Source organism: Salvelinus namaycush, unplaced genomic scaffold, assembly GCF_016432855.1.
Source record: "Salvelinus namaycush isolate Seneca unplaced genomic scaffold, SaNama_1.0 Scaffold25, whole genome shotgun sequence".
In the NCBI taxonomy this organism is placed as follows: Eukaryota; Metazoa; Chordata; class Actinopteri; order Salmoniformes; family Salmonidae; genus Salvelinus; species Salvelinus namaycush.
This window is the reverse complement of record NW_024059341.1, coordinates 404,679-428,715: the sequence shown is the minus strand read 5'-3', so window position 1 is coordinate 428,715 and position 24,037 is coordinate 404,679. Positions and strand designations below refer to the sequence as shown.

Genomic DNA, 24,037 nt, shown 5'->3' with positions numbered 1-24,037 from the left:
AGAGAAATGATAGATAAAACAACAAACATCGACCATTGGACATAAACATTACACAACAAGTTGGAAATCGCAAATTCAACAATGAGTGGTTTGGAAGGAATCAGTGACTAACTGCAAAACATTGCAAAGCAATCGCTAGTCTGCTATTCAGTGCAGTTGGTCTGGGTTTAAGGGTCTAAACATTCAACATTGGCCATGCTGTCAATCCAGCATGACTTCTGCCACGTTCAAAACATCTGGAAACTCAAAACTGTGAAATCTCAGATTTCAGTGGTTCAAGACAACTGGGAACTCTGAAAAAAAATGAGCTCCGACTGGGAAAATACGTTTTGAACGGTCATCCAACTCAGAATTTCAAGTCAGGAACTCAGGCCTCTTTCTAGAGCTCTGACCTGAAGATCACTGATGTCATGATTCAACTTTGTTTTTTCCCGAGTTCCCTGTTGTCTTAAAAGCTCCATAAATCCAGAGAATGCCTGACTTTGATGACACATTTTTTATGACAACATTTGCCCACGAAGGACCTCCGCGCCACCTTCCTGCTCAAGTGAGCACAGCACAACAAGGTGCCCCTTATAACTTAGCCTCCTGTTCTGACTTGTCTGCTTATATGCCCCCATTTATTTATCCTACAGTTCTGACTTGGTGTACAGGGAGAACACTGCAAGAACGGCCCATGTTATGAATTCTGTCGATGTACATTTCAAAAGTGCTGAACAAATAGTTATATTGACTACGTCCGTCCTATGTCTTAACCTCTCTGGGGTAGGGGGCAGTATTTTGACATCCGGATGAAAAGCGTTCCCAAAGTAAACTGCCTGTTACTCAGGCCCAGAAGCTAGGATATGATTGGTAGATTTGGATAGAAAACACTCTAAAGTTTCTAAAACTGTTAAAATAATGTCTGTGAGTATAAAGAACTGATATGGCAGGTGAAAACCTGAGGACAATCCATCCAGAAAAAAAACATTTCAGCTTACCACTATTTTCAATGGCTAGTATTTTAATAATAAGGCCAAGTCCTCCCAGATTGCAGTTCATAGGGCTTCCACTAGATGTCAACAGTCTTTAGAAAGAGTTTCAGGCTGGTTTTTGGAAAAATGACCCAGAAATTGTAGTTTTTCTAGGTGGCTCCCATTTTGGCTGTAGTGTTTCCAAGAGCTTGGAGGAAAACGCCTTCTATCTTATTTATCTCCGGTAATGAACATACTATTCTCCGTCTTACATTTTATCGTTTATTTGCGTATTAGGATACCTAACGTTTGATTATAAACGTTGTTTGACTTGTTTGGATAAGTTTATTAGTAACGTTTGGGATTCATTTTGTATGCATTTTGATGCAGGGAAACTGGGTGGATTATTGACTGAAGCGCGCCAGCTAAACTGAGATTTTATGGATATAAAGAAGGACATTATCAAACAAAAGGATCATTTGTGATGTAACTGGGACCTTTTGGAGTGCCAACAGAAGAAGATCATCAAAGGTAAGGCATTTTTTAAGTCTATTTCTGACTTTTGTAGCGCAACTGCCTGGTTGAAATATGTTTTTCATTGTATTGTATGCGGGGCGCTGTGCTCAGATAATCGCATGGTGTGCTTTCACCGTAAAGCCTTTTTGAAATCTGACACAGCGGCTGGATTAACAAGAAGTTAAGCTTTATCTTGATGTACAACACATATATTTTCAAGAATGTTAAATATTTGAATTGAGTTTTTTTCTGCAATTTCACCGGATGTTGGCCAGGTGGGACGCTACCGTCGAACGTACCCTAGAGAGGTTGAAATTACGGATGGCCTCTTATCCAGGTGTCATCCCTTTACGTCATAGTTTGTACATCTCAATTTTCATTAGAAAACACATTTGAATAAGCAAAGGTTACACGACCACACACACGGTAGGAGTGGGAGTCAGCAAACCCAGAGGATCAATACGTTTAAATCAGATCAGTGAATCTCTCTCTCTCTCTCTCTCTCTCTCTCTCTCTCTCTCTCTCTCTCTCTCTCTCTCTCTCTCTCTCTCTCTCTCTCTCTCTCTCTCTCTCTCTCAAATCAAATTTGATTTGTCACATGTCCCGAATACAACAGGTGTAGACCTTACAGTGAAATGCTTACTTACAAGCCCTTAACCAACAATGCAATTTGAAGAAAATAGAGTTAAGAAAATATTTACAAAATAAACTAAAGTAAAACATTTAAAATAAAGAAAATAAAAAAAGTAACACAATAAAATAGTAATAATGAGACTATATACAGGGGGTACCGGTACCGAGTCAATGTGCGAGGGAACAGGTTAGTCTAAGTAAATTATAATGTACATGTAGGTAGGGGTAAAGTGACTATAGTGGTTGCTCCATTAAACGTTTTGTGATTATGATGAAGTAATTAGAGGTCATTTGTGGTTTAGTATGGTAACCTGCATCACCACTTCATTGCTCCAGACCAGCGCAAGGGGGAGTTAGAGGACTTATTATGCTTTTGGGTCCTACTGTGTCTCTATCTGACAATGAATGGGCGACATAAACCTAAATAGAAACTGATAATTGTGTACGACTTCAGTATTACTTACTAAAACTGTTGTTGCACTAAGGTTTTTATTATTTTATTTTGTTAGGATTATTTTGCTCTTACTGTTGTAGTCTAGCCCACTCCTGACTGGTTTTGTTGTACAGTGCCTGAGTGGCGCAACAATCTAAGACACTGCAAAGCACTGCAACCTTTTAAAAAAAAGATTTCACCTTTATTTAACCAGGTAGGCTAGTTGAGAACAAATTCTCATTTACAACTGCGACTTGGCCAAGATAAAGCAAAGCCGTGTGACACAAACAACAACACAGAGTTACACATGGAATAAACAAAACATACAGTCAAAGATAACACAATAGAAAAAAAATATATATACAGTGTCTGCAAATGAGGTAAGATAAGGGAGGTAAGGCAATAAATGGGTCATAGTGGCGAAATAATTACAATTTAGCAATTAAACACTGGCGTGATAGAGACTGGAGTGATAGATGTGCAGAAGATGAATGTGCAAGTAGAGATACTGGGGTGCAAAGGAGCACAAAAAATATAACAGTATGGGGATGAGGTAGTTGGATGGGCGATTTACAGATGGGCTATGTACAGGTGTAGTGATCTGTGAGCTGCTCTGACAGCTGTTGCTTAAAGTTAGTGAGGGAGATATGAGTCTCCAGCTTTAGTGGTTTTTGCAGTTCGTTCCAGTCATTGGCAGCAGAGGACTGGAAGGAAAGGCGTCCAAAGGTGGTGTTGGCTTTGGGGATGACCAGTGAAATATACCTGCTGGAGCACGTGCTATGGGTGGGTGCTGCTATGGTGACCAGTGAACTGAGAAAAGGCGGGGCTTTACCTAGCAAAGATTTATAGATGACCTGGAGCCAGTGGGTTTGGCGACGAATATGAAGCGAGGGCCAGCCAACGAGAGCATACAGGTCGCAGTGGTGGGTAGTATATGGGGCTTTGGTGACAAAACAGATGGCACTGTGATAGACTGCATTCAATTTGCTGAGTAGAGTGTTGGAGGCTATTTTGTAAATGACATCGCCGAAGTCAAGGATCGGTAGAATAGTCAGTTTTACAAGGGTACGTTTGGCAGCATGAGTGAAGGAGGCTTTGTTGCGAAATCGGAAGCCGGTTCTAGATTTGTTGACCAGGGTATGGGTGGCCAGGTGGAAAGCATGGCCAGCCATAGAAAAATGCTTATTGAAATTCTCAATTATCGTGGATTTATCGGTGGTGACAGTGTTTCCTAGCCTCAGTGCAGCGGGCAGCTGGGAGGAGGTGCTCTTATTCTCCATGGACTTTACAGTGTCCCAGAACTTTTTGGAGTTTGTGCTGCAGGATGCAAATTTATCTTTGAAAAAGTTAGCCTTTGCTTTCCTAACTGCCTGTGTATATTGGTTCCCAACTTCCCTGAAAAGTTGCATATCGCGGGGGCTATTCAATTTGAATGCAGTATGCCACAGGATGTTTTTGTGCTGGTCAAGGGCAGTCCGGTCTGGAGTGAATCACTAGCTATATCTGTTCCTGGTTTTACATTTTTTGAATGGGGCATGCTTATTTAAGATTGTGAGGAAAGCACTTTTAAAGAATAACCAGGCATCTTCTATTGACGGAATGAGGTCAATATCCTTCCAGGATACCCGGGACAGCTCGATTAGAAAGGCCTGCTCGCTGAAGTGTTTTAGGGAGCGTTTGACAGTGATGAGGGGTGGTCGTTTGACCGCAGACCCATTACGGATGCAAGCAATGAGGCAGTGATCGCTGAGATCCTGGTTGAAGACAGCAGAGGTGTATTTGGAGGGCAGGTTGGTTAGGATGATATCTATGAGGGTGCCTGAGTTTATGGATTTGGGGTTGTACCTGGTAGGTTCATTGATAATTTGTGTGAGATTGAGGGCATCAAGCTTAGATTGTAGGATGGCCGGGGTGTTAAGCATGTCCCAGTTTAGGTCACCTAACAGCACGAGCTCTGAAGATAGATGGGGGGTAATCAATTCACATATGGTGTCCAGGGTACAGCTGGGGGCAGAAGGTGTTCTACAGCAAGCGGCAACGGTGAGAGACTTGTTTCTAGAAAAGTGGATTTTTAAAAGTAGAAGCTGAAATTGTTTGGGCACAGACCTGGATAGTAAGACAGAACTCTGCAGGCTATCTCTGCTGTGGATTGCAACTCCGCCCCCTTTGGCAGTTCTATCTTGTCGGAAAATGTTATAGTTAGGGATGGAAATTTCAGGGTTTTTGGTGGCCTTCCTAAGCCAAGATTCAGACACGACTAGGACATATGGGTTGGCAGAGTGTGCTAAAGCAGTGAATAAAACAAACTTAGGGAGGACGCTTCTAATGTTAACATGCATGAAACCAAGGCTTTTAAGGTTACAGAAGTCAACAAATGAGAGTGTCTGGGGAATGGGAGTGGAGCTAGGCACTGCAGGGCCTGGATTAACCTCTACATCACCAGAGGAGCAGAGGAGTAGTAGGATAAGGGTAGGCTATAGGCTATAAGAACTGGTCGTCTAGTGTGTTCGGAAGAGAGAGTAAAAGGCGCAGGTTTCTGGGTGCGGTAGAATAGATTCAACGCATAATGTACAGACAAAGGTATGGTAGGATGTGAGTACAGTGGAGGTAAACCTAGGCATTGAGTGACGATGAGAGCGCTATTGTCTCTAGAGACATCAATTAAACCAGGTGTGGTCATGCATGTGTGGGAGGTGGGACAAGAGGGTTAGCTGAGGCATATTGAGCAGGGCTGGTGGCTCTACAGTTAAATAAGACAATAATCACTAACCAAAACAGCTATGGACAAGGTATATTGACATTAGGGAGAGGCATGCGTAGCCGAGTGATCATTGAGTCCAGTGTGTAGCAGGGCGGCCTGGAGACACGGCGATTCAGACAGCTAGCTGGCCAGGGCTAGCAGGCTAGCAGAAGGGCCTTAGAGGGACATCGCGACGGAAGAAGTCTGTTGTAGCCCCTTCGTGCGGTTACGTTGGCAGACCAGTCGTGATGGTTCAGCAGAGGTCCGTGTAGTTAAAGGGTCCAGGCCAATTGGCAGAATAGGTATAGTTGCCCACAAATTGGCTGATGGACCTCTTCAGCTAACAGCCGGCAATAAAAGGGGTCCAGGCCAATTGACAAAATAGGTATTGTAGCCCAAGGAGTGGCTGATGGACCTCTTCAGCTAGCCGGGAGATGGGCCTAGCATAGGCTAGCTCCAGGCTAATTGGTGCTTGCTTCGGGACAGAGACATTAGCCAGGAGAAGCCAATCGGATAGCAGCTAGCTAGAGGTTCAGAGCTTGCGGTAGGAATCTGGGGATATGGAGAAAAAGAAGTCCGATAAGCTCTGAGTTGAATCGCGTTGTGCTGACTGGCAGGAGTTAAAGGGCTAAAGGCTAAAGGTTAGCTGATGACCGCTAGCAGTGGCTAGCTGACTATTAGCTATTAGCTAGTTAGCTGGCTAGCTTCTGTTTGGGTTTCCAGTTCTAAAGTAAAGAAAATAGCAGATCCATACTAAATTGGGTGAGGCGGGTTGCAGGAGAGTATGTTGAAGTTGGGGTTAAGAAAAATATTTATTTAAATATATGCAAAGAAAAAAGATATAAAAAGATATATATGAAGGACACAACAAGACGACGACAAAAGACGCCTGACTGCTACACCATTTTGGATTAAAACCTCTTATGGCTGCAAGCCCGAGGTCGGTACACCTATGACAACATCCCCCACCCCCCCCACACTGATTAGCATCGCTAGCATAGCGTCACAATTAAATAGTAGCATCTAAATATCATTAAATCACAAGTCCAAGACACCAAATGAAAGATACACATCTTGTGAATAAAGCCACCATTTCAGATTTTTAAAATGTTTTACAGGGAAGACAAAATATGTAAATCTATTAGCTAACCATGTTAGCAAAAGACACCATTTTTCTTTGTCCACCATTTTTTCTCAACACCAGTAGCTATCACCAATTCGGCTAAACTAAGATATTGATAGCCACTAACCAAGAAAAAACCTCATCAGATGACAGTCTGATAACATATTTATTGTATAGGATAGGTTTTGTTAGAAAAATGTGCATATTTCAGGTATAAATCATAGTTTACAATTGCACCCACCATCACAAATCGACTAGAATAAATACACAGAGCAACGTGTATTACCAATTTACTCATCATAAAACATTTCTTAAAAATACACAGCACATAGCAATGGAAAGACACAGATCTTGTGAATTCAGACAATATTTCAGATGTTCTAAGTGTTTTACAGCGAAAACACAATAAATCGTTATATTAGCATACCACATGTGCAAACGTTACCAGAGCATTGATTCTAGCCAAAGAGAGCGATAACGTAATCATCGCCAAAATATATTAATTTTTTCACTAACCTTCTCAGAATTCTTCCGATGACACTCCTGTAACATCATATTACAACATACATATAGAGTTTGTTCGAAAATGTGCATATTTAGCCACCAAAATCATGGTTAGACAATGACAAAAGTAGCCCAGCTGGTCAGAAAATGTCGTGCGCCATATTAGACAGTGATCTAGTCTTATACATAAATACTCATAAACGTGACTAAAAAAATATAGGGTGGACAGCGATTGATAGACAATTTAATTCTTAATACAATCGCTGAATTACATTTTTTAAATTATCCTTACTTTTCAATACAGGTTGCGCCAAGCGAAGCTACATCTAACAAAATGGCGGCATAAGCGATTAACATTTTTCGACAGAAACACGATTTATCATAATAAATTGTTCTTACTTTGAGCTGTTCTTCCATCAGAATCTTGGGCAAAGAATCCTTTCTTGGGTCTAATCGTCTTTTGGTCGAAAGCTGTCCTCTTGCCATGTGGAAATGCCCACTGCGTTCGGCATGAACTGGAAACGTGCCCAGAGGTTCAAAGTGTCTCAGAAAGCAATGCCTCAAAATCGCACTAAACGGATATAAATTGCTATAAAACGGTTTAAATTAACTACCTTATGATGTTTTTAACACCTATAACGAGCAAAAACATGACCGGAGAAATATTACTGGCTAAACTAAAGCTTGGAAAAAGAGCAGGTCCGTGTCCACCTTGCATCAGGCGCAGCTGGAAAAGGGACACTACCTACACGTTGTGTTGTTTTATAGAGGCTCTGATTGCGCAATCGACTCCATTCAAAGCGTCACCACGTAATGACATCCAGGGGAAGACGTAAGCAGTGTTTGTATCCTCATAGCATTCACAGGGACCTTTAAACTGACTCCAGATCAGGGGCCAAGATGTCTGAAATCTGACTCCATGTCAGGGAAAGTGCTGTAGAATGAGTTCTGTTCCACTCAGAGACAAAATTTCAACGGCTATAGAAACTAGAGAGTGTTTTCTATCCAATAATAACAATAATATGCATATTGTACGAGCAAGAATTGAGTACGAGGCCGTTTGAAATGGGCACCTATTATCTGGCTACTCAATACTGCCCCTGCAGCCATAAAAAGTTAAACCTGTATTGTTACAGATGCTGGTTCAATACCTGTGCCAACCTTGACCGGGAGACCCATGAGATGACTGTAGGTTTTTGGTTTCTCTCCCTCTAAAAAAGTAAATAAATAATTCAAAAATAAAAAAAATTGCTTTATTTTCAAATTAGTAACAATGTCTCACCGCATGTTCAAGAATGGCCTTTTCCTCGCTCAATTTATGTTATTTGAAAGCAAAATCATCTCCAAAATATTGTTATTTTATAAACAGAGCGATTATTATTATAATTATTATAAATTTAGAATGATATAAAAGCCCCTAAAATATTATCACAGGTATGTTATTAACCCTGTTATTAGCAGGACAATATGTATTGGTCATATTGGTCATGGCTACCGAGTGGAGGATAGAATAATGGTCAGATTTTCCAAATGGAAGGCAAGGGAGAGCTTTGTAGCCGTCTCTGTGTGTGGAGGTGGTCAAGAGTTTTTTTCCCCTCTGTTTGCACATGCTGATAGAAATGAGATAAAACAGATTTTCTTTGGCCTGCATTAAAGTCCCTGGCAACTAGGAGCGCCGCTTCTGGATGAGCATTTTCTTGTTTGCTTATGGCCTTATACAGCAGCCTTAGCGTTAGTTTATGGTGGTAAATAGAAAAATATAGATGAAAACTCTCTTGATAGATAGTGTGGTCTACAGCTTATCATGAGGTACTCTACCTCAGGCGAACAATACCTCACAGTACCTTAATATTAGACATTGCGCACCAGCTGTTATTGACAAATAGACAGACACCCTCACCCCTCGTCAGACGTAACTGTTCTGTACTGCCGATGCACTGAAAACCCAGCCAACTGTATATTATCCGTTTCGTCGTTCAGCCACGACTCGGTGAAACATAAGATATTACAGTTTTTAATGTCACGTTGGTAGGATAGTTTCGAACGGAGTTCATCCAGTTTATTCTCCAGTGATTGCACGTTGGCTAATAGAACGGATGGCAGAGGCGGGTTACCCACTCGCCAACAAATTCTTACAAGACAAAAACTGACCTTAGATCAGTGACTATGGAGAAGTTAATGCTACTCACACAGAACACATCACCAACCAATAAACACTGTTGAAACATATCAGAACTAACTGGGTGAGTGTGTGTATGTGTGTGTGTGTGTGTGTGTGTGTGTGTGTGTGTGTGTGTGTGTGTGTGTGTGTGTGTGTGTGTGTGTGTGTGTGTGTGTGTGTGTGTGTGTGTGTGTGTGTGTGTGTGTGTGTGTGTGTGTGTGTGTGTGTCTGTCTGTGTGTGTGTCTGTGTGTGTGTGGGAGAGACCATAGGCAGAGCTGATGCGTGTGTTTATCCCCTCAAGCAGCGATTCTTCAGGAGACAAGACGCAGGATAATACCTATTTTCATCCTAAATAGTGCACTTCTTTTGACCAGAGCACTATATCGGGAATTGGGTACTATTTGAGACACTGCCCTTGTCTTCTATCCTAAATCCTGGAGCGTCGGGAGGGAAAACCGCTGGTGCCTAAACTCATCTCCCTGTAATCTCACAATGTCTCCCTAGCAACCACACGTTGGCTTGGTGATTGGACCAGCGTGGCAGTGGTTGCTATAGCTACGTGAAGCTCCTATCCCCTCTAACCCACATCTCTCTCTCTAACTCTTTTCTCTGTTTCTCTCTCTTTTTCTCCCGTCGCGCTCTCCCTACCCCCTTCATTTTCCATAACCCCCTCTGTCCTTCTCTCTTCCTTCTTTCATCTCTCTTACTCCCTCTCTCCATCTCTCTCCCTCTCTCCTACTCCCTCTCTTCCCCCTCCGCACACAGAGAACAACGGAGGTAGATTGTCATGGTGTGCCAAGAGCTAAGAGAGAGAGAGTGATGAGACCTTGCAGATAGAACACGAGTCACAAACTGGTCTGCACAGGTTTGATCTGGTCTGGACAGGTTTGATCTGGTCTGGCGTTCTACAGAACCCACCTGTAAGAAAAGCTTCCACGATCCTTCCTTGATGCTTTAAACCTGTTCCTTTCTCAAAGGGAAGTTTTACTAGAGACAAACCGATACAGGCAACATCTTACAGTAGTCCTGATCCTCTGGACATTGTAGAAATCTGTTTCGACTCAGAAAACTGCTGACAGAAGATTTGTATGGTTTTGGAACCTGATGCTTGCTTGCTTGTGTGTGTGTGTGTGTGTGTGTGTGTGTGTGTGTGTGTGTGTGTGTGTGTGTGTGTGAGTGAGTGAGTGAGTGAGTGAGTGAGTGAGTGAGTGAGTGAGTGAGTGAGTGAGTGAGTGAGTGAGTGACTGAGTGACTGAGTGACTGAGTGTGTGTGTGTGTGTGTGTGTGTGTGTGTGTGTGTGAGTGAGTGACTGTGTGAGTGTTTGTGTGTGAAAGTGAGTCAGTGTGTGTGTGTGTGTGTGTGTGTGTGTGTGTGTGTGTGTGTGTGTGTGTGTGTGTGTGTGTGTGTGTGTGTGTGTGTGTGTGTGTGTGTGTGTGTGTGTGTGAGTGAGTGACTGTGTGAGTGTTTGTGTGTGAAAGTGAGTCAGTGTGTGTGTGTGTGTGTGTGTGTGTGTGTGTGTGTGTGTGTGTGTGTGTGTGTGTGTGTGTGTGTGTGTGTGTGTGTGTGTGTGTGTGTGTGAGTCTCCCTAAGGAGCTGTCCATATGGAACATGCATTTAGACCACTGCAATGCCTGGTAGCTGTGCTGGAATGGGAGAGTGCCACTTTAGCAACGAGAGGAAAATGTGGTTAGGGTGTCATTAGGCCACGATACACAGTCTGCTACCATTACCAGTAATACAATAACACATATCATCCAAAATGTGTTTGTGTGTGCATACGTGTGTGTGTACTTGTGTGTGCGTATGTGCGCTAGGGTTTCCGTAAAAAAAATTAAAAAGCACATTTAAAAAATCCCATTGCGAAGTAATGCTTTTAGCCTATTTATGGACGGAAATACCAGTTGATTTAAAAACATTTGACTGGTCTCATGCTTATCGGTCTACGGGTGATAATTTGCATATTTTAGTGGAAATAAATTGGCACGAGGGTATATTCGTTATGTATCTTCTTTATCACATGCGCACAACATAAAGGTACAGAGCCTTTGAGCCGAAAATCTGCCAGACAGTGCTTTTATAAGCCCAGTAGGCTTAGGTTACATAAAACTACAACCAGTAGGCCAGACAGTGCTTTTATAAGCCCAGTCATTGCACAACAATTCTAAATGCAATTGTGTGTTAAAAATAGTTTTATGTAACCTAAGCCTACTGGTTGTATGAATTGTGTTTGTTTCTTCTCGACAAGTTGACCAATAGAATAGGTCAACTTTTCTACTATGGGAATAGTAGACTGACTCAGGCTCATAGGCAGCGCGTCCATAAGGCTAAGTACATTTCATTAAATTGCTAAAATGATATAGCCTAATTAGCTTACTCCTGTCTATACAGAAATAAATAAAATCATTCAAAATAGGCCACTAAAGCATGATTTGGCCACAGACGATTATTAGCTTCCCCTAGCCTTAAAAAAAAGTTATGGATTGTAATAAATCGCATTGCCTACAGTCGGAAGAAAAGGCAGTATGCGCAATTTGGGCATTGGCTCGGCAAATACCAAATAGATGATTGTTGAGTTGCGACAGTCAGTGAAAAGTAGATGGCTATTGCTGTAAAAAGAAGACAATGAAAATACTCTATTCTGTATTTTAGTTATCAAAATTCTCAACTTAATTCACAATTTTGCGACTGATATAATGACTTTCACAATACTGATAAAATAAAGCCTGGTTTGTTCTAAGGTAACTTTAATATGCTGAAAATGTACTATTATATTCATATGACAGGGGTAAACATTCATGTTTGATATGCTACGTTGCTATTTTTTTATTTAACCTTTATTTAACTAGGAAAGTCAGTTAAGAACAAATTCTTATTTACAGTGACGGCCTACACCGGCCAAACCCGGACGACACGTAGCACTGTGGGACTCCCAATCCCAACCGCTTGTGATACAGCCTAATGTTTAGCTAATGTTGCATGTACAAACAAGAAAAAAATCACTTTAATTGTCTGCACATGCTAGTGTATTGTTGCTTTATTCAAGAGTGTAATGTGGTTAGGGTGCATTATTCAAGGGTTTAATATGGTTTGGGTGCATTATTAAAGAGTGTAATATGGTATGAGTGCATTATTCAAGGGTTTAATATGGTTTGGATGCAATATTAAAGAGTGTAATATTTCTCAGATAGAGTTCAGGGTCTGTTGTCCGGACCTCTGGCCGTCTCTATAGGGGTGCCACAGGGTTCAACAGACTCTTTTATTTGTATATATCAATGATGTCGCTCTTGCTGCGGGTGATTCTTTGATCCACCTCTATCCCTACGACACCATTCTGTATACATCTGGCCCTTCTTTGGACACTGTGTTAACTAACCTCCAAACGAGCTTCCACGCCATACAACACTCCTTCCGTGGCCTCCAATTGCTCTTAAAAGCTAGTAAAACGAAATGCATGCTCTTCAACCGATCGCTGCCTGCACCCGTCCGCCCGACTAGCATCACTACTCTGGACGGTTCTGACTTAGAATATGTGGACAACTAAAAATACCTGGGTGTCTGGCTAGACTGTAAACTCTCCTTCCAGACTCACATTAAGAATCTCCAATCCAAAGTTAAATCTAGAATTCACTTCCTATTTCACAACAAAGCCTCCTTCACTCATGCTGCCAAACATACCCTCGTAAAACTGACTATCCTACCGATCCTTGACTTCGGCGATGTTATTTATAAAATAGCCTCCAACACTCTACTCAGCAAATTGGATGCAGTCTATCACAGTGCAATCCGTTTTGTCACCAAAGCCCCATATACCACCCACCACTGTGACCTGTATGCTCTTGTTGGCTGGTCCTCGCTACATATTCGTCACCAAACCCACTGGCTCCAGGTCATCTATAAGTCTTTGCTAGGTAAAGCCCCGCCTTATCTCAGCTCACTGGTCACCATAGCAGCACCCACCCGTAGCACGCGCTCCAGCAGGTATATTTCACTGGTCATCCCCAAAGCCAACACCCCCTTTGGCCGCCTTTCCTTCCAGTTCTCTGCTGCCAATGACTGCAAAAATCACTGAAGTTGGAGACTTATATCTCCCTCACTAACTTTAAGCATCAGCTGTCAGAGCAGCTTACCGATCACTGTACCTGTACACAGCAAATTTGTAAATAACACACCCGTCTACCTCATCCCCATATTGTTACTTATCCTCTTGCTCTTTTGCACCCCAGTATCTATACTTGCACATCATTATCTGCACATATATCACTCCAGTATTAATGCTACATTGTAAATATTTTCGCCTCTAGGGCCTATTTATTGCCTACCTCCCTAGTCTTCTACATTTGTACACACTGTACATAGATTTTTCTATTTTTCTTTTCTTTTGTGTTATTGTGTGTTATTGTGTCTTTTGTGTTATTGACTGTACTCTGTGTTGTTGTTTTTGTTGCACTGCTTTGCTTTATCTTGGCCAGGTCGCATTTGTAAATGAGAACTTGTTCTCAACTGGCCTACCTGGTTAAATAAAGGTGAAATAAATAAATAAATAATGTGTTCTATATAACTGAGCCTGCTGCTACAGTCAACAGAATGGCGTTATAATGAGTTCTATATAACTGAGCCTGCTGCTACAGTCAACAGAATGGCGTTATAATGAGTTCTATATAACTGAGCCTGCTGCTACAGTCAACAGAATGGCGTTATAATGAGTTCTATATAACTGAGCCTGCTGCTACAGTCAACAGAATGCTGTAATAATAACCTCTCTCTCGCTGTCTCCATCCATCACAATGCTACTGATTTCACTGCTGAGAGAGAGAGAGAAAGAGAGAGAAACAGACAGACAGACAGACAGACAGACAGACAGACAGATAAAAGCTGTGTTCGAATACTCATACTACCCACACTAACCGTACTATTTGTGACGTGAATTGAGTATATAGTATGCCTATTGGTCATAGTATGGATATAGTTAGTATGCCAAAAGTTTCCGGATTTCGTACTAAATTCGCCAAAATATGAAGCATACACGCAGAGGACACTATTTCCTTACTTTAGGTCCCATAATGCAATTATTCAGGAAATTGTCGTGGCTTCATATCGTTTTCAGATTTGAAGAAAATTGGGGGAAATATGCAGCCGAAGTCCAACAATAGTGGATACAAATTCATTGCTTTAACTAATTATGACAAATGTGAAAAAAATGTTGAGCAATGTAATAAAGTAATTACTTTCAAATAAGTTACCTTACACGTTATGTTGGCTGACAATTTATTAGCTACGCTGTCCCACATAGCATATCAATAAAGCAGTATGTACCGGTATGTTAGCTAGCTACCTAACGCTAGTAGTTATACATCAAACTTGCCAGTATATTAACTATAGGCTAACTACCCAACGTTTACTGACTTGATTATTCCCGTCATTCTTAGCTTAGCTAAATGGAATAGTTGTTCTGAGTTTTCAATGGACATTCGGGTGCTTTCGTAAATTCGCTCTGGCTATCTACTCCGATTTCAGAGCACTCTAGTCTGAGCGCAGAATAATGAATTGACTAGCGTTCAACACCGGTTGAAAATGGCCGGTGTCAGTTAATGATGGCAAAAAAGCGTAATTAAATTGTTGCCAGCAACACAGTTAGTCACCAACGCTCTGGATAACACTGAAAACTGCCTAACCAGCTCTGCTAGGGCGAGTAAAATGGTCAGAGTGGCCACTCTCATTTGTGTCTGGAAGTAGCTAGCAAGCTAGCCAACGTTAGCTTGGGTGCTTGACTGCCTTTGTAAGGTCAGAACGCTCAAATCAACCCTACTCCTCCACCCGAGTCCGATCCAGTGTGCGCTCCGAGAGTGAAACGCTCTGAATTTCCAAATGGACAATCTGACAACACTCTGAATTTACAAGCGCACTCTGGCACTCCAGATTGAATTTAAGAACACACCCGAAGTTGTAAAATGTCTAACTAGTAGTTGTTATGATAACTAGCTAGCAAGAGGTTGCATAGCAACAGCATCAACTTCTGGTAGAGCTAGTACACTCAGCTGAAAGAATACTGTTCCGTTTACAGTATACTAAAATGAACTAATAGTATATAGTAAGTAGTATATACTCATTAAGCATGTATTATACAGTATGTTAGTATGGGTATTCGAACACAGCTAAAGAAAGAGAAGCACATTGTGATAATAACAGACAGTGATAGAAGGAAGGAAATAAAGGGAGAGCTCTTCAGGGAATGGCACTTTCTGTTTCCCAAGGTGAAATGAGTTGAATATAAAGAGTTCTGCCTACATGTTTCCTACATGTTTCCTACATGTTTCCTATACTGTATATTTCCTATATATTTCCTATATGTTTCCTCCATTTTACCTATATGTTTCCTATAAATTTCCTACATGTTTCCTATATTTTTCCTCCATTTTACCTATATGTTTCCTACATGTTTCCTATATGTTTCCTGCATCTTTCCTACATGTTTCCTCCATTTTACCGACATGTTTCCTACATGTTTCCTGCATCTTTCCTACATGTTTCCTACATGTTTCCTACATGTTTCCTACATTTTACCTACATGTTTCCTATATGTTTCCTACATGTTTCCTCCATTTTACCTACATGTTTCCTAAATGTTTCCTACATGTTTCCTACATGTTTCCTCCATTTTACCTACATGTTTCCTAAATGTTTCCTACATCTTTCCTACATGTTTCCTACATGTTTCCTAAATGTTTCCTTTATCTTTCCTATATGTTTCCTACATGTTTCCTACATGTTTCCTAAATGTTTCCTGTATCTTTCCTATATGTTTCCTACATGTTTCCTATATGTTTCCTCCATTTTACCTATATGTTTCCTTACAGCCAGACAGAGACAACACAAACAGACAAAGTTAGAAAGATCAAGACCAACTAATATCATATTATGACAAATATAACCACATATCGTCCACCTTGGCATTTTACAATTCCTGAAATTCTTCTCAGCCTCCCTATCACAAACACACACATGCACTTATGCACGCACACACATGCGCATGCACACGTGTGCACACACAGACACACACACACATACACACACACTTCTTCGTTCAGCCTCCCTATCACATGCTAAACACGTCAATGTCAAACTGTCCCATGATGGGAAATTGATTTCATGCTTAAATTGATTTCATGCTTAGATAACTATCAGAGAGAGAGAGAGAGAGAGAGAGAGAGAGAGAGAGAGATAGAGAGAGAGTCAGACAGAGAGAGAGAGTGAGAGAGAGTGAGAGAGGGAGGGAGGGATCGAGAGAGAGAGAGAAAGACAGAGGGAGCGAGAGAGATATATAAATGCTTGTTTTGATAACTGTTGCCTGAGTCATCACCAACCTCTTTCCATGTCTCTCTTTCTTTCCCTCCATCTTTCTATCTTTCATCGTGTGTCTGTTTCATTCCCCATCACACACCCATATCATCATTAGTCAAAGACAAACAACAGGAATGAAGAACAAACAGAAGAGAAAAGAGGGGGATGAATAGAGAAGAGAACATGTAGTTGAGAGGGAAGGATAGGGGTGACAGTGAAACAATAGCAGGTCTTTAGAAAGCTGTGGCCATCGATGCTACTGGAACCACAGAGAGGGAGGGCATGGTCACACAATACTGCTCTACTGTACTGGCATCACGCCTCTGCTTTGGTCTAGGTCAGAACCGAGGTCAAATACATCAATGTCAAACTATTTGAGTTGTGCTTGAGTTTGCATTTTGCACTTTTGGGATTATCCCATGTGTTCCATTTTGAGATGAAAGGAGTAGAGAGGAGAGTTCAGGTTAGGGCTAGTGTGAGAGGGGAGGGGCAGAGAGATGGAGAGAGAAAAGTATGATGACATCATTTTTAAAAACTATTTAACTAGGCAAGTCAGTTAAGAACCAATTCTTATTTTCAATGACAGCCTAGGAACAATGGGTTAACTACCTTGTTCAGGGGCAGAATGACACATGTTTACCTTTTTACCTTGTCAGGTCGGGATTCGATCTAGCAACCTTTCGGTTACTGGCCCAATGCTCTAACCACTAAGCTACCTGCCACCCAAAGGGTCTCTCTCTCTCTATTTATATATATCTTTGTCTCCATCCCTCCCTCTCTCTCTCTCCTTCTCTCACTATCTTTCTCTGTCTGGTCTCTGGGGTCTGTAATGGGGGTTTCCCATTGGTTGAGGCTCCCTAGTGATGCTGAGAATAACCACGAATCAGACGGAGGGAGCCCCTTCACATGGTTACCACAGCAACCCCTCAACTGAAAACACACAAGTGAAAGTAGAGGGGGATATCATAAAACATGAATCAATCCTTGACTAAGTTACTTATACAAAAGCTTTCTATGGTGGCAGTGAACTGTGTGCGGTACAGGAGCAGGCATTTCAACTTCTATCTGGTAGAGGGTGTAAGAAGATGACTACACAGCCACAAGTGTATGGACCCTATCTACAGCATTTGAACATAGCCAGGACACAATGCATCACACTGTAGGTAGAGATTCTACAGAGAAACGCTTTACATCTCATTAGTGTGTAGACCAAATACATCCTACAAACCCCTTAGCAGGAGCCCACGCCCTCCTACACACCCCTTAGCAGGCGCCCACGCCCTCCTACACACCCCTTAGCAGGAGCCCACGCCCTCCTACACACCCCTTAGCAGGCGCCCACACCCTCCTACACACCCCTTAGCAGGCGCCCACGCCCTCCTACACACCCCTTAGCAGGCGCCCTCCTACACACCCCTTAGCAGGCGCCCACGCCCTCCTACACACCCCTTAGCAGGTGCCCTCCTACACACCCCTTAGCAGGTGCCCACGCCCTCCTACACACCCCTTAGCAGGAGCCCACGCCCTCCTACACACCCCTTAGCAGGCGCCCACGCCCTCCTACACACCCCTTAGCAGGTGCCCTCCTACACACCCCTTAGCAGGCGCCCACGCCCTCCTACACACCCCTTAGCAGGTGCCCTCCTACACACCCCTTAGCAGGCGCCCACGCCCTCCTACACACCCCTTAGCAGGAGCCCTCCTACACACCCCTTAGCAGGCGCCCACGCCCTCCTACACACCCCTTAGCAGGTGCCCTCCTACACACCCCTTAGCAGGCGCCCACGCCCTCCTACACACCCCTTAGCAGGCGCCCTCCTACACACCCCTTAGCAGGAGCCCACGCCCTCCTACACACCCCTTAGCAGGTGCCCTCCTACACACCCCTTAGCAGGCGCCCACGCCCTCCTACACACCCCTTAGCAGGCGCCCTCCTACACACCCCTTAGCAGGAGCCCACGCCCTCCTACACACCCCTTAGCAGGTGCCCTCCTACACACCCCTTAGCAGGCGCCCACGCCCTCCTACACACCCCTTAGCAGGTGCCCTCCTACACACCCCTTAGCAGGCGCCCACGCCCTCCTACACACCCCTTAGCAGGAGCCCACGCCCTCCTACACACCCCTTAGCAGGCGCCCACGCCCTCCTACACACCCCTTAGCAGGAGCCCACGCCCTCCTACACACCCCTTAGCAGGTGCCCTCCTACACACCCCTTAGCAGGAGCCCACGCCCTCCTACACACCCCTTAGCAGGTGCCCTCCTACACACCCCTTAGCAGGCGCCCACGCCCTCCTACACACCCCTTAGCAGGAGCCCACGCCCTCCTACACACCCCTTAGCAGGTGCCCTCCTACACACCCCTTAGCAGGCGCCCACGCCCTCCTACACACCCCTTAGCAGGCGCCCACGCCCTCCTACACACCCCTTAGCAGGCGCCCACGCCCTCCTACACACCCCTTAGCAGGTGCCCTCCTACACACCCCTTAGCAGGAGCCCACGCCCTCCTACACACCCCTTAGCAGGCGCCCTCCTACACACCCCTTAGCAGGAGCCCACGCCCTCCTACACACCCCTTAGCAGGTGCCCTCCTACACACCCCTTAGCAGGCGCCCACGCCCTCCTACACACCCCTTAGCAGGAGCCCACGCCCTCCTACACACCCCTTAGCAGGTGCCCTCCTACACACCCCTTAGCAGGTGCCCTCCTACACACCCCTTAGCAGGCGCCCACGCCCTCCTACACACCCCTTAGCAGGCGCCCACGCCCTCCTACACACCCCTTAGCAGGAGCCCACGCCCTCCTACACACCCCTTAGCAGGCGCCCACGCCCTCCTACACACCCCTTAGCAGGAGCCCACGCCCTCCTACACACCCCTTAGCAGGCGACCACGCCCTCCTACACACCCCTTAGCAGGAGCCCACGCCCTCCTACACACCCCTTAGCAGGTGCCCTCCTACACACCCCTTAGCAGGCGCCCACGCCCTCCTACACACCCCTTAGCAGGCGCCCACGCCCTCCTACACACCCCTTAGCAGGCGCCCACGCCCTCCTACACACCCCTTAGCAGGCGCCCACGCCCTCCTACACACCCCTTAGCAGGAGCCCACGCCCTCCTACACACCCCTTAGCAGGAGCCCACGCCCTCCTACACACCCCTTAGCAGGAGCCCACGTCCTCCTACACACCCCTTAGCAGGAGCCCACGCCCTCCTACACACCCCTTAGCAGGAGCCCACGCCCTCCTACACACCCCTTAACAGGTGCCCACGCCCTCCTACACACCCCTTAGCAGGCGCCCACGCCCTCCTACACACCCCTTAGCAGGAGCCCACGCCCTCCTACACACCCCTTAGCAGGAGCCCACGCCCTCCTACACACCCCTTAGCAGGAGCCCACGCCCTCCTACACACCCCTTAGCAGGCGCCCACGCCCTCCTACACACCCCTTAGCAGGCGCCCACGCCCTCCTACACACCCCTTAGCAGGCGCCCACGCCCTCCTACACACCCCTTAGCAGGTGCCCACGCCCTCCTACACACCCCTTAGCAGGTGCCCACGCCCTCCTACACACCCCTTAGCAGGCGCCCACGCCCTCCTACACACCCCTTAGCAGGTGCCCTCCTACACACCCCTTAGCAGGCGCCCACGCCCTCCTACACACCCCTTAGCAGGCGCCCTCCTACACACCCCTTAGCAGGCGCCCACGCCCTCCTACACACCCCTTAGCAGGAGCCCACGCCCTCCTACACACCCCTTAGCAGGAGCCCACGCCCTCCTACACACCCCTTAGCAGGCGCCCACGCCCTCCTACACACCCCTTAGCAGGCGCCCTCCTACACACCCCTTAGCAGGAGCCCACGCCCTCCTACACACCCCTTAGCAGGAGCCCACGCCCTCCTACACACCCCTTAGCAGGAGCCCACGCCCTCCTACACACCCCTTAGCAGGTGCCCACGCCCTCCTACACACCCCTTAGCAGGAGCCCACGCCCTCCTACACACCCCTTAGCAGGAGCCCACGCCCTCCTACACACCCCTTAGCAGGCGCCCACGCCCTCCTACACACCCCTTAGCAGGTGCCCTCCTACACACCCCTTAGCAGGTGCCCTCCTACACACCCCTTAGCAGGTGCCCTCCTACACACCCCTTAGCAGGCGCCCACGCCCTCCTACACACCCCTTAGCAGGTGCCCTCCTACACACCCCTTAGCAGGCGCCCACGCCCTCCTACACACCCCTTAGCAGGAGCCCACGCCCTCCTACACACCCCTTAGCAGGTGCCCTCCTACACACCCCTTAGCAGGAGCCCACGCCCTCCTACACACCCCTTAGCAGGAGCCCACGCCCTCCTACACACCCCTTAGCAGGTGCCCACGCCCTCCTACACACCCCTTAGCAGGCGCCCACGCCCTCCTACACACCCCTTAGCAGGAGCCCACGCCCTCCTACACACCCCTTAGCAGGAGCCCACGCCCTCCTACACACCCCTTAGCAGGAGCCCACGCCCTCCTACACACCCCTTAGCAGGCGCCCACGCCCTCCTACACACCCCTTAGCAGGCGCCCACGCCCTCCTACACACCCCTTAGCAGGCGCCCACGCCCTCCTACACACCCCTTAGCAGGTGCCCACGCCCTCCTACACACCCCTTAGCAGGTGCCCACGCCCTCCTACACACCCCTTAGCAGGCGCCCACGCCCTCCTACACACCCCTTAGCAGGTGCCCTCCTACACACCCCTTAGCAGGCGCCCACGCCCTCCTACACACCCCTTAGCAGGAGCCCACGCCCTCCTACACACCCCTTAGCAGGAGCCCACGCCCTCCTACACACCCCTTAGCAGGCGCCCACGCCCTCCTACACACCCCTTAGCAGGCGCCCTCCTACACACCCCTTAGCAGGAGCCCACGCCCTCCTACACACCCCTTAGCAGGAGCCCACGCCCTCCTACACACCCCTTAGCAGGAGCCCACGCCCTCCTACACACCCCTTAGCAGGTGCCCACGCCCTCCTACACACCCCTTAGCAGGAGCCCACGCCCTCCTACACACCCCTTAGCAGGCGCCCACGCCCTCCTACACACCCCTTAGCAGGTGCCCTCCTACACACCCCTTAGCAGGTGCCCTCCTACACACCCCTTAGCAGGTGCCCTCCTACACACCCCTTAGCAGGCGCCCACGCCCTCCTACACACCCCTTAGCAGGTGCCCTCCTACACACCCCTTAGCAGGCGCCCACGCCCTCCTACACACCCCTTAGCAGGAACCCACGCCCTCCTACACACCCCTTAGCAGGAACCCACACCCTCTTTCATGGTCCTTCTGATCCTTCCAAATCCCTAGCATGGCTTAGTGTGTGTGTGTGTGTGTGTGTGTGTGTGTGTGTGTGTGTGTGTGTGTGTGTGTGTGTGTGTGTGTGTGTGTGAGTGAGTGAGTGAGTGAGTGAGTGAGTGAGTGAGTGAGTGAGTGAGTGAGTGAGTGAGTGAGTGAGTGAGTGAGTGAGTGAGTGAGTGAGTGAGTGAGTGAGTGAGTGAGTATGTGTATTGTGTCCGCATGGAATTGACGTCACCGTCTGAGTCCCAGCCTGTAAGAGCCTTAACATTCAGGAGTGACCTACTACTGCAGGAAGAGGGCTTTCCCTGCAGAGTGCAGACAGACACCTTTCTAATGATCAGTGAAGGTAGCCCAGCATGTCCTTACCTGTGCAGGTGAAACACTTGACATGGAAGTGTGTGTCCTGAACGCGCACCACCTCTCCCTTACACGCCTCCCGACAATGCTGGCACCGGATTGGTCCAGAGCTCCGCTCACCGCCCAAAGAGCCCTGCTGATAGGCTGTAAAAAGACAGGAGGAGAGACAGCTGACCTCATCCAATCATAACAATCGATGTTTGTCCCCCAGATGGCACCATATTCCCTATAGAGTTCACTACTTCTTAACATGGCCCATAGGGAATAGGGTGCAACCTGTGATGCAACCAACAATACAAAACAATACAAAACAGTCAATATGTATAATCCGTGCTATACTACAGTTGGCAACAGCCTCTCTACCCTTCTGTCATGCTCTGTATGCATATCTGTGAGTGGATTTGACGTATTGCTCATTCCCACATTCTATAACAGTCAATTGTTTCCTTAACAATGTCAGTATTCCTTACCAGTCACACCCTAACAGGGACAGAACAGAACACAAATGGGAAATTGGAATCCAACGCTAGTTTGTTGTGCCAACACAGGTTGTAAGGGGAATGGTGGAAGTCTACCACTATATTATGTTACAGGAGGAATCAAAACAAAAAACAAAACTCCACAGGTTTCCACAGACATGCCAATGAACAAGTGGGTACTTAGACAAAGTGTGTGTGTGTGTCTGTGTCAGTGAGTGCATGCGTGCATACGTTTGTGTGTGTATAGGCCACTGCCATGCCCGTCTGCAGTGATAAGCAACCTGAAATTGAGTGTGGGACTGGCATAGATTAACCCAATTCTTTGTGACAAGGGGGAAGTAGTGTGTGCCAGGTAGAGTAATCCTATAAGCTTCTGTCCTCTACAGAGGAGAGGAGAGGAGAGGAGAGGAGAGGAGAGGAGAGGAGAGGAGAGGAGAGGAGAGGAGAGGAGAGGAGAGGAGAGGAGAGGTATCATGAGAGCTAGCCACTAGCCAGGGCATAGAGAGGAGAGGAGAGGAGAGGAGAGGAGAGGAGAGGAGAGGAGAGGAGAGGAGAGGAGAGGAGAGGAGAGGAGAGGAGAGGAGGAATCATCGGAGCTAGCCACTAGCCAGGGCATAGAGAGGAGGAGAGGAGAGGATAATACCTTCCACCTGTCTTCCTTCCTGAGGACATCAACAGCAGAGCGAGGGAAAGTACACACCCCAGGATTACCCAGATTAAAGGACAATTCTACTCAAAAACTATCTTGTGGTATTTGTTATATTATTTTTATATCTTAAAATATTTGTATGGGGTCGAATAGCTTAAATATTGCAGATAGATTGGGGCTTCCATCAATGTAATTGTAATTTCCAATCCCCCGTATATGCTTTACCTGACGCCCCGGCAGGGATTACATACATTTTACGGACACAATCTATTTTACATTAGTTATCTTGCTGTTATTAGTCCCACCCTTCAGCTACCCTCAACCCCTCCCATCTATCTCTGAAGACCATCCAATTTTGATTTTCTATTTGCCATATATTTTCAACTGTGCTGTGACGTTTCACAAAAGTTCTGAACCTATATACATTTACGGACACAGTATATTTCACTTGAGTTATCTTGCTGTTATTAGTCCCGCCCTTCAGCTCCACTCAACCCCTTCCATCTATCTATGAACACCATACAGTCCCATCTTTCAGCTCCACTCAACCCCTTCCATCTATTTCTGAACACCATACAGTCCCATCCTTCAGCTCCACTCAACCCCTTCCATCTATTTCTGAACACCATACAGTCCCATCCTTCAGCTCCACTCAACCCCTTCCATCTATTTCTGAACACCATACAGTCCCATCCTTCAGCTCCACTCAACCCCTTCCATCTATTTCTGAACACCATACAGTCCCATCCTTCAGCTCCACTCAACCCCTTCCATCTATTTCTGAACACCATACAGTCCCATCCTTCAGCTCCACTCAACC

The 24,037-nt window shown here is 46.2% G+C and overlaps 1 protein-coding gene across 1 annotated transcript in view; it reads right to left on the bottom strand.

The window, feature by feature from the left end:
- LOC120039063 (actin-binding LIM protein 3-like) overlaps positions 1 to 23,470 on the bottom strand; it is a 118,442-nt gene extending 94,972 nt beyond the window's left edge. Inside the window, exons 1-2 of the mRNA XM_038984589.1 lie at positions 23,443 to 23,470; positions 22,099 to 22,233 (exon numbers count right to left, since the gene is read on the bottom strand). Of these exons, the coding sequence (XP_038840517.1) occupies positions 22,099 to 22,233; positions 23,443 to 23,470 (163 nt within the window). The remainder of the gene's footprint in view (positions 1 to 22,098; positions 22,234 to 23,442) is intronic.
- Positions 23,471 to 24,037: the final 567 nt, after the last annotated feature.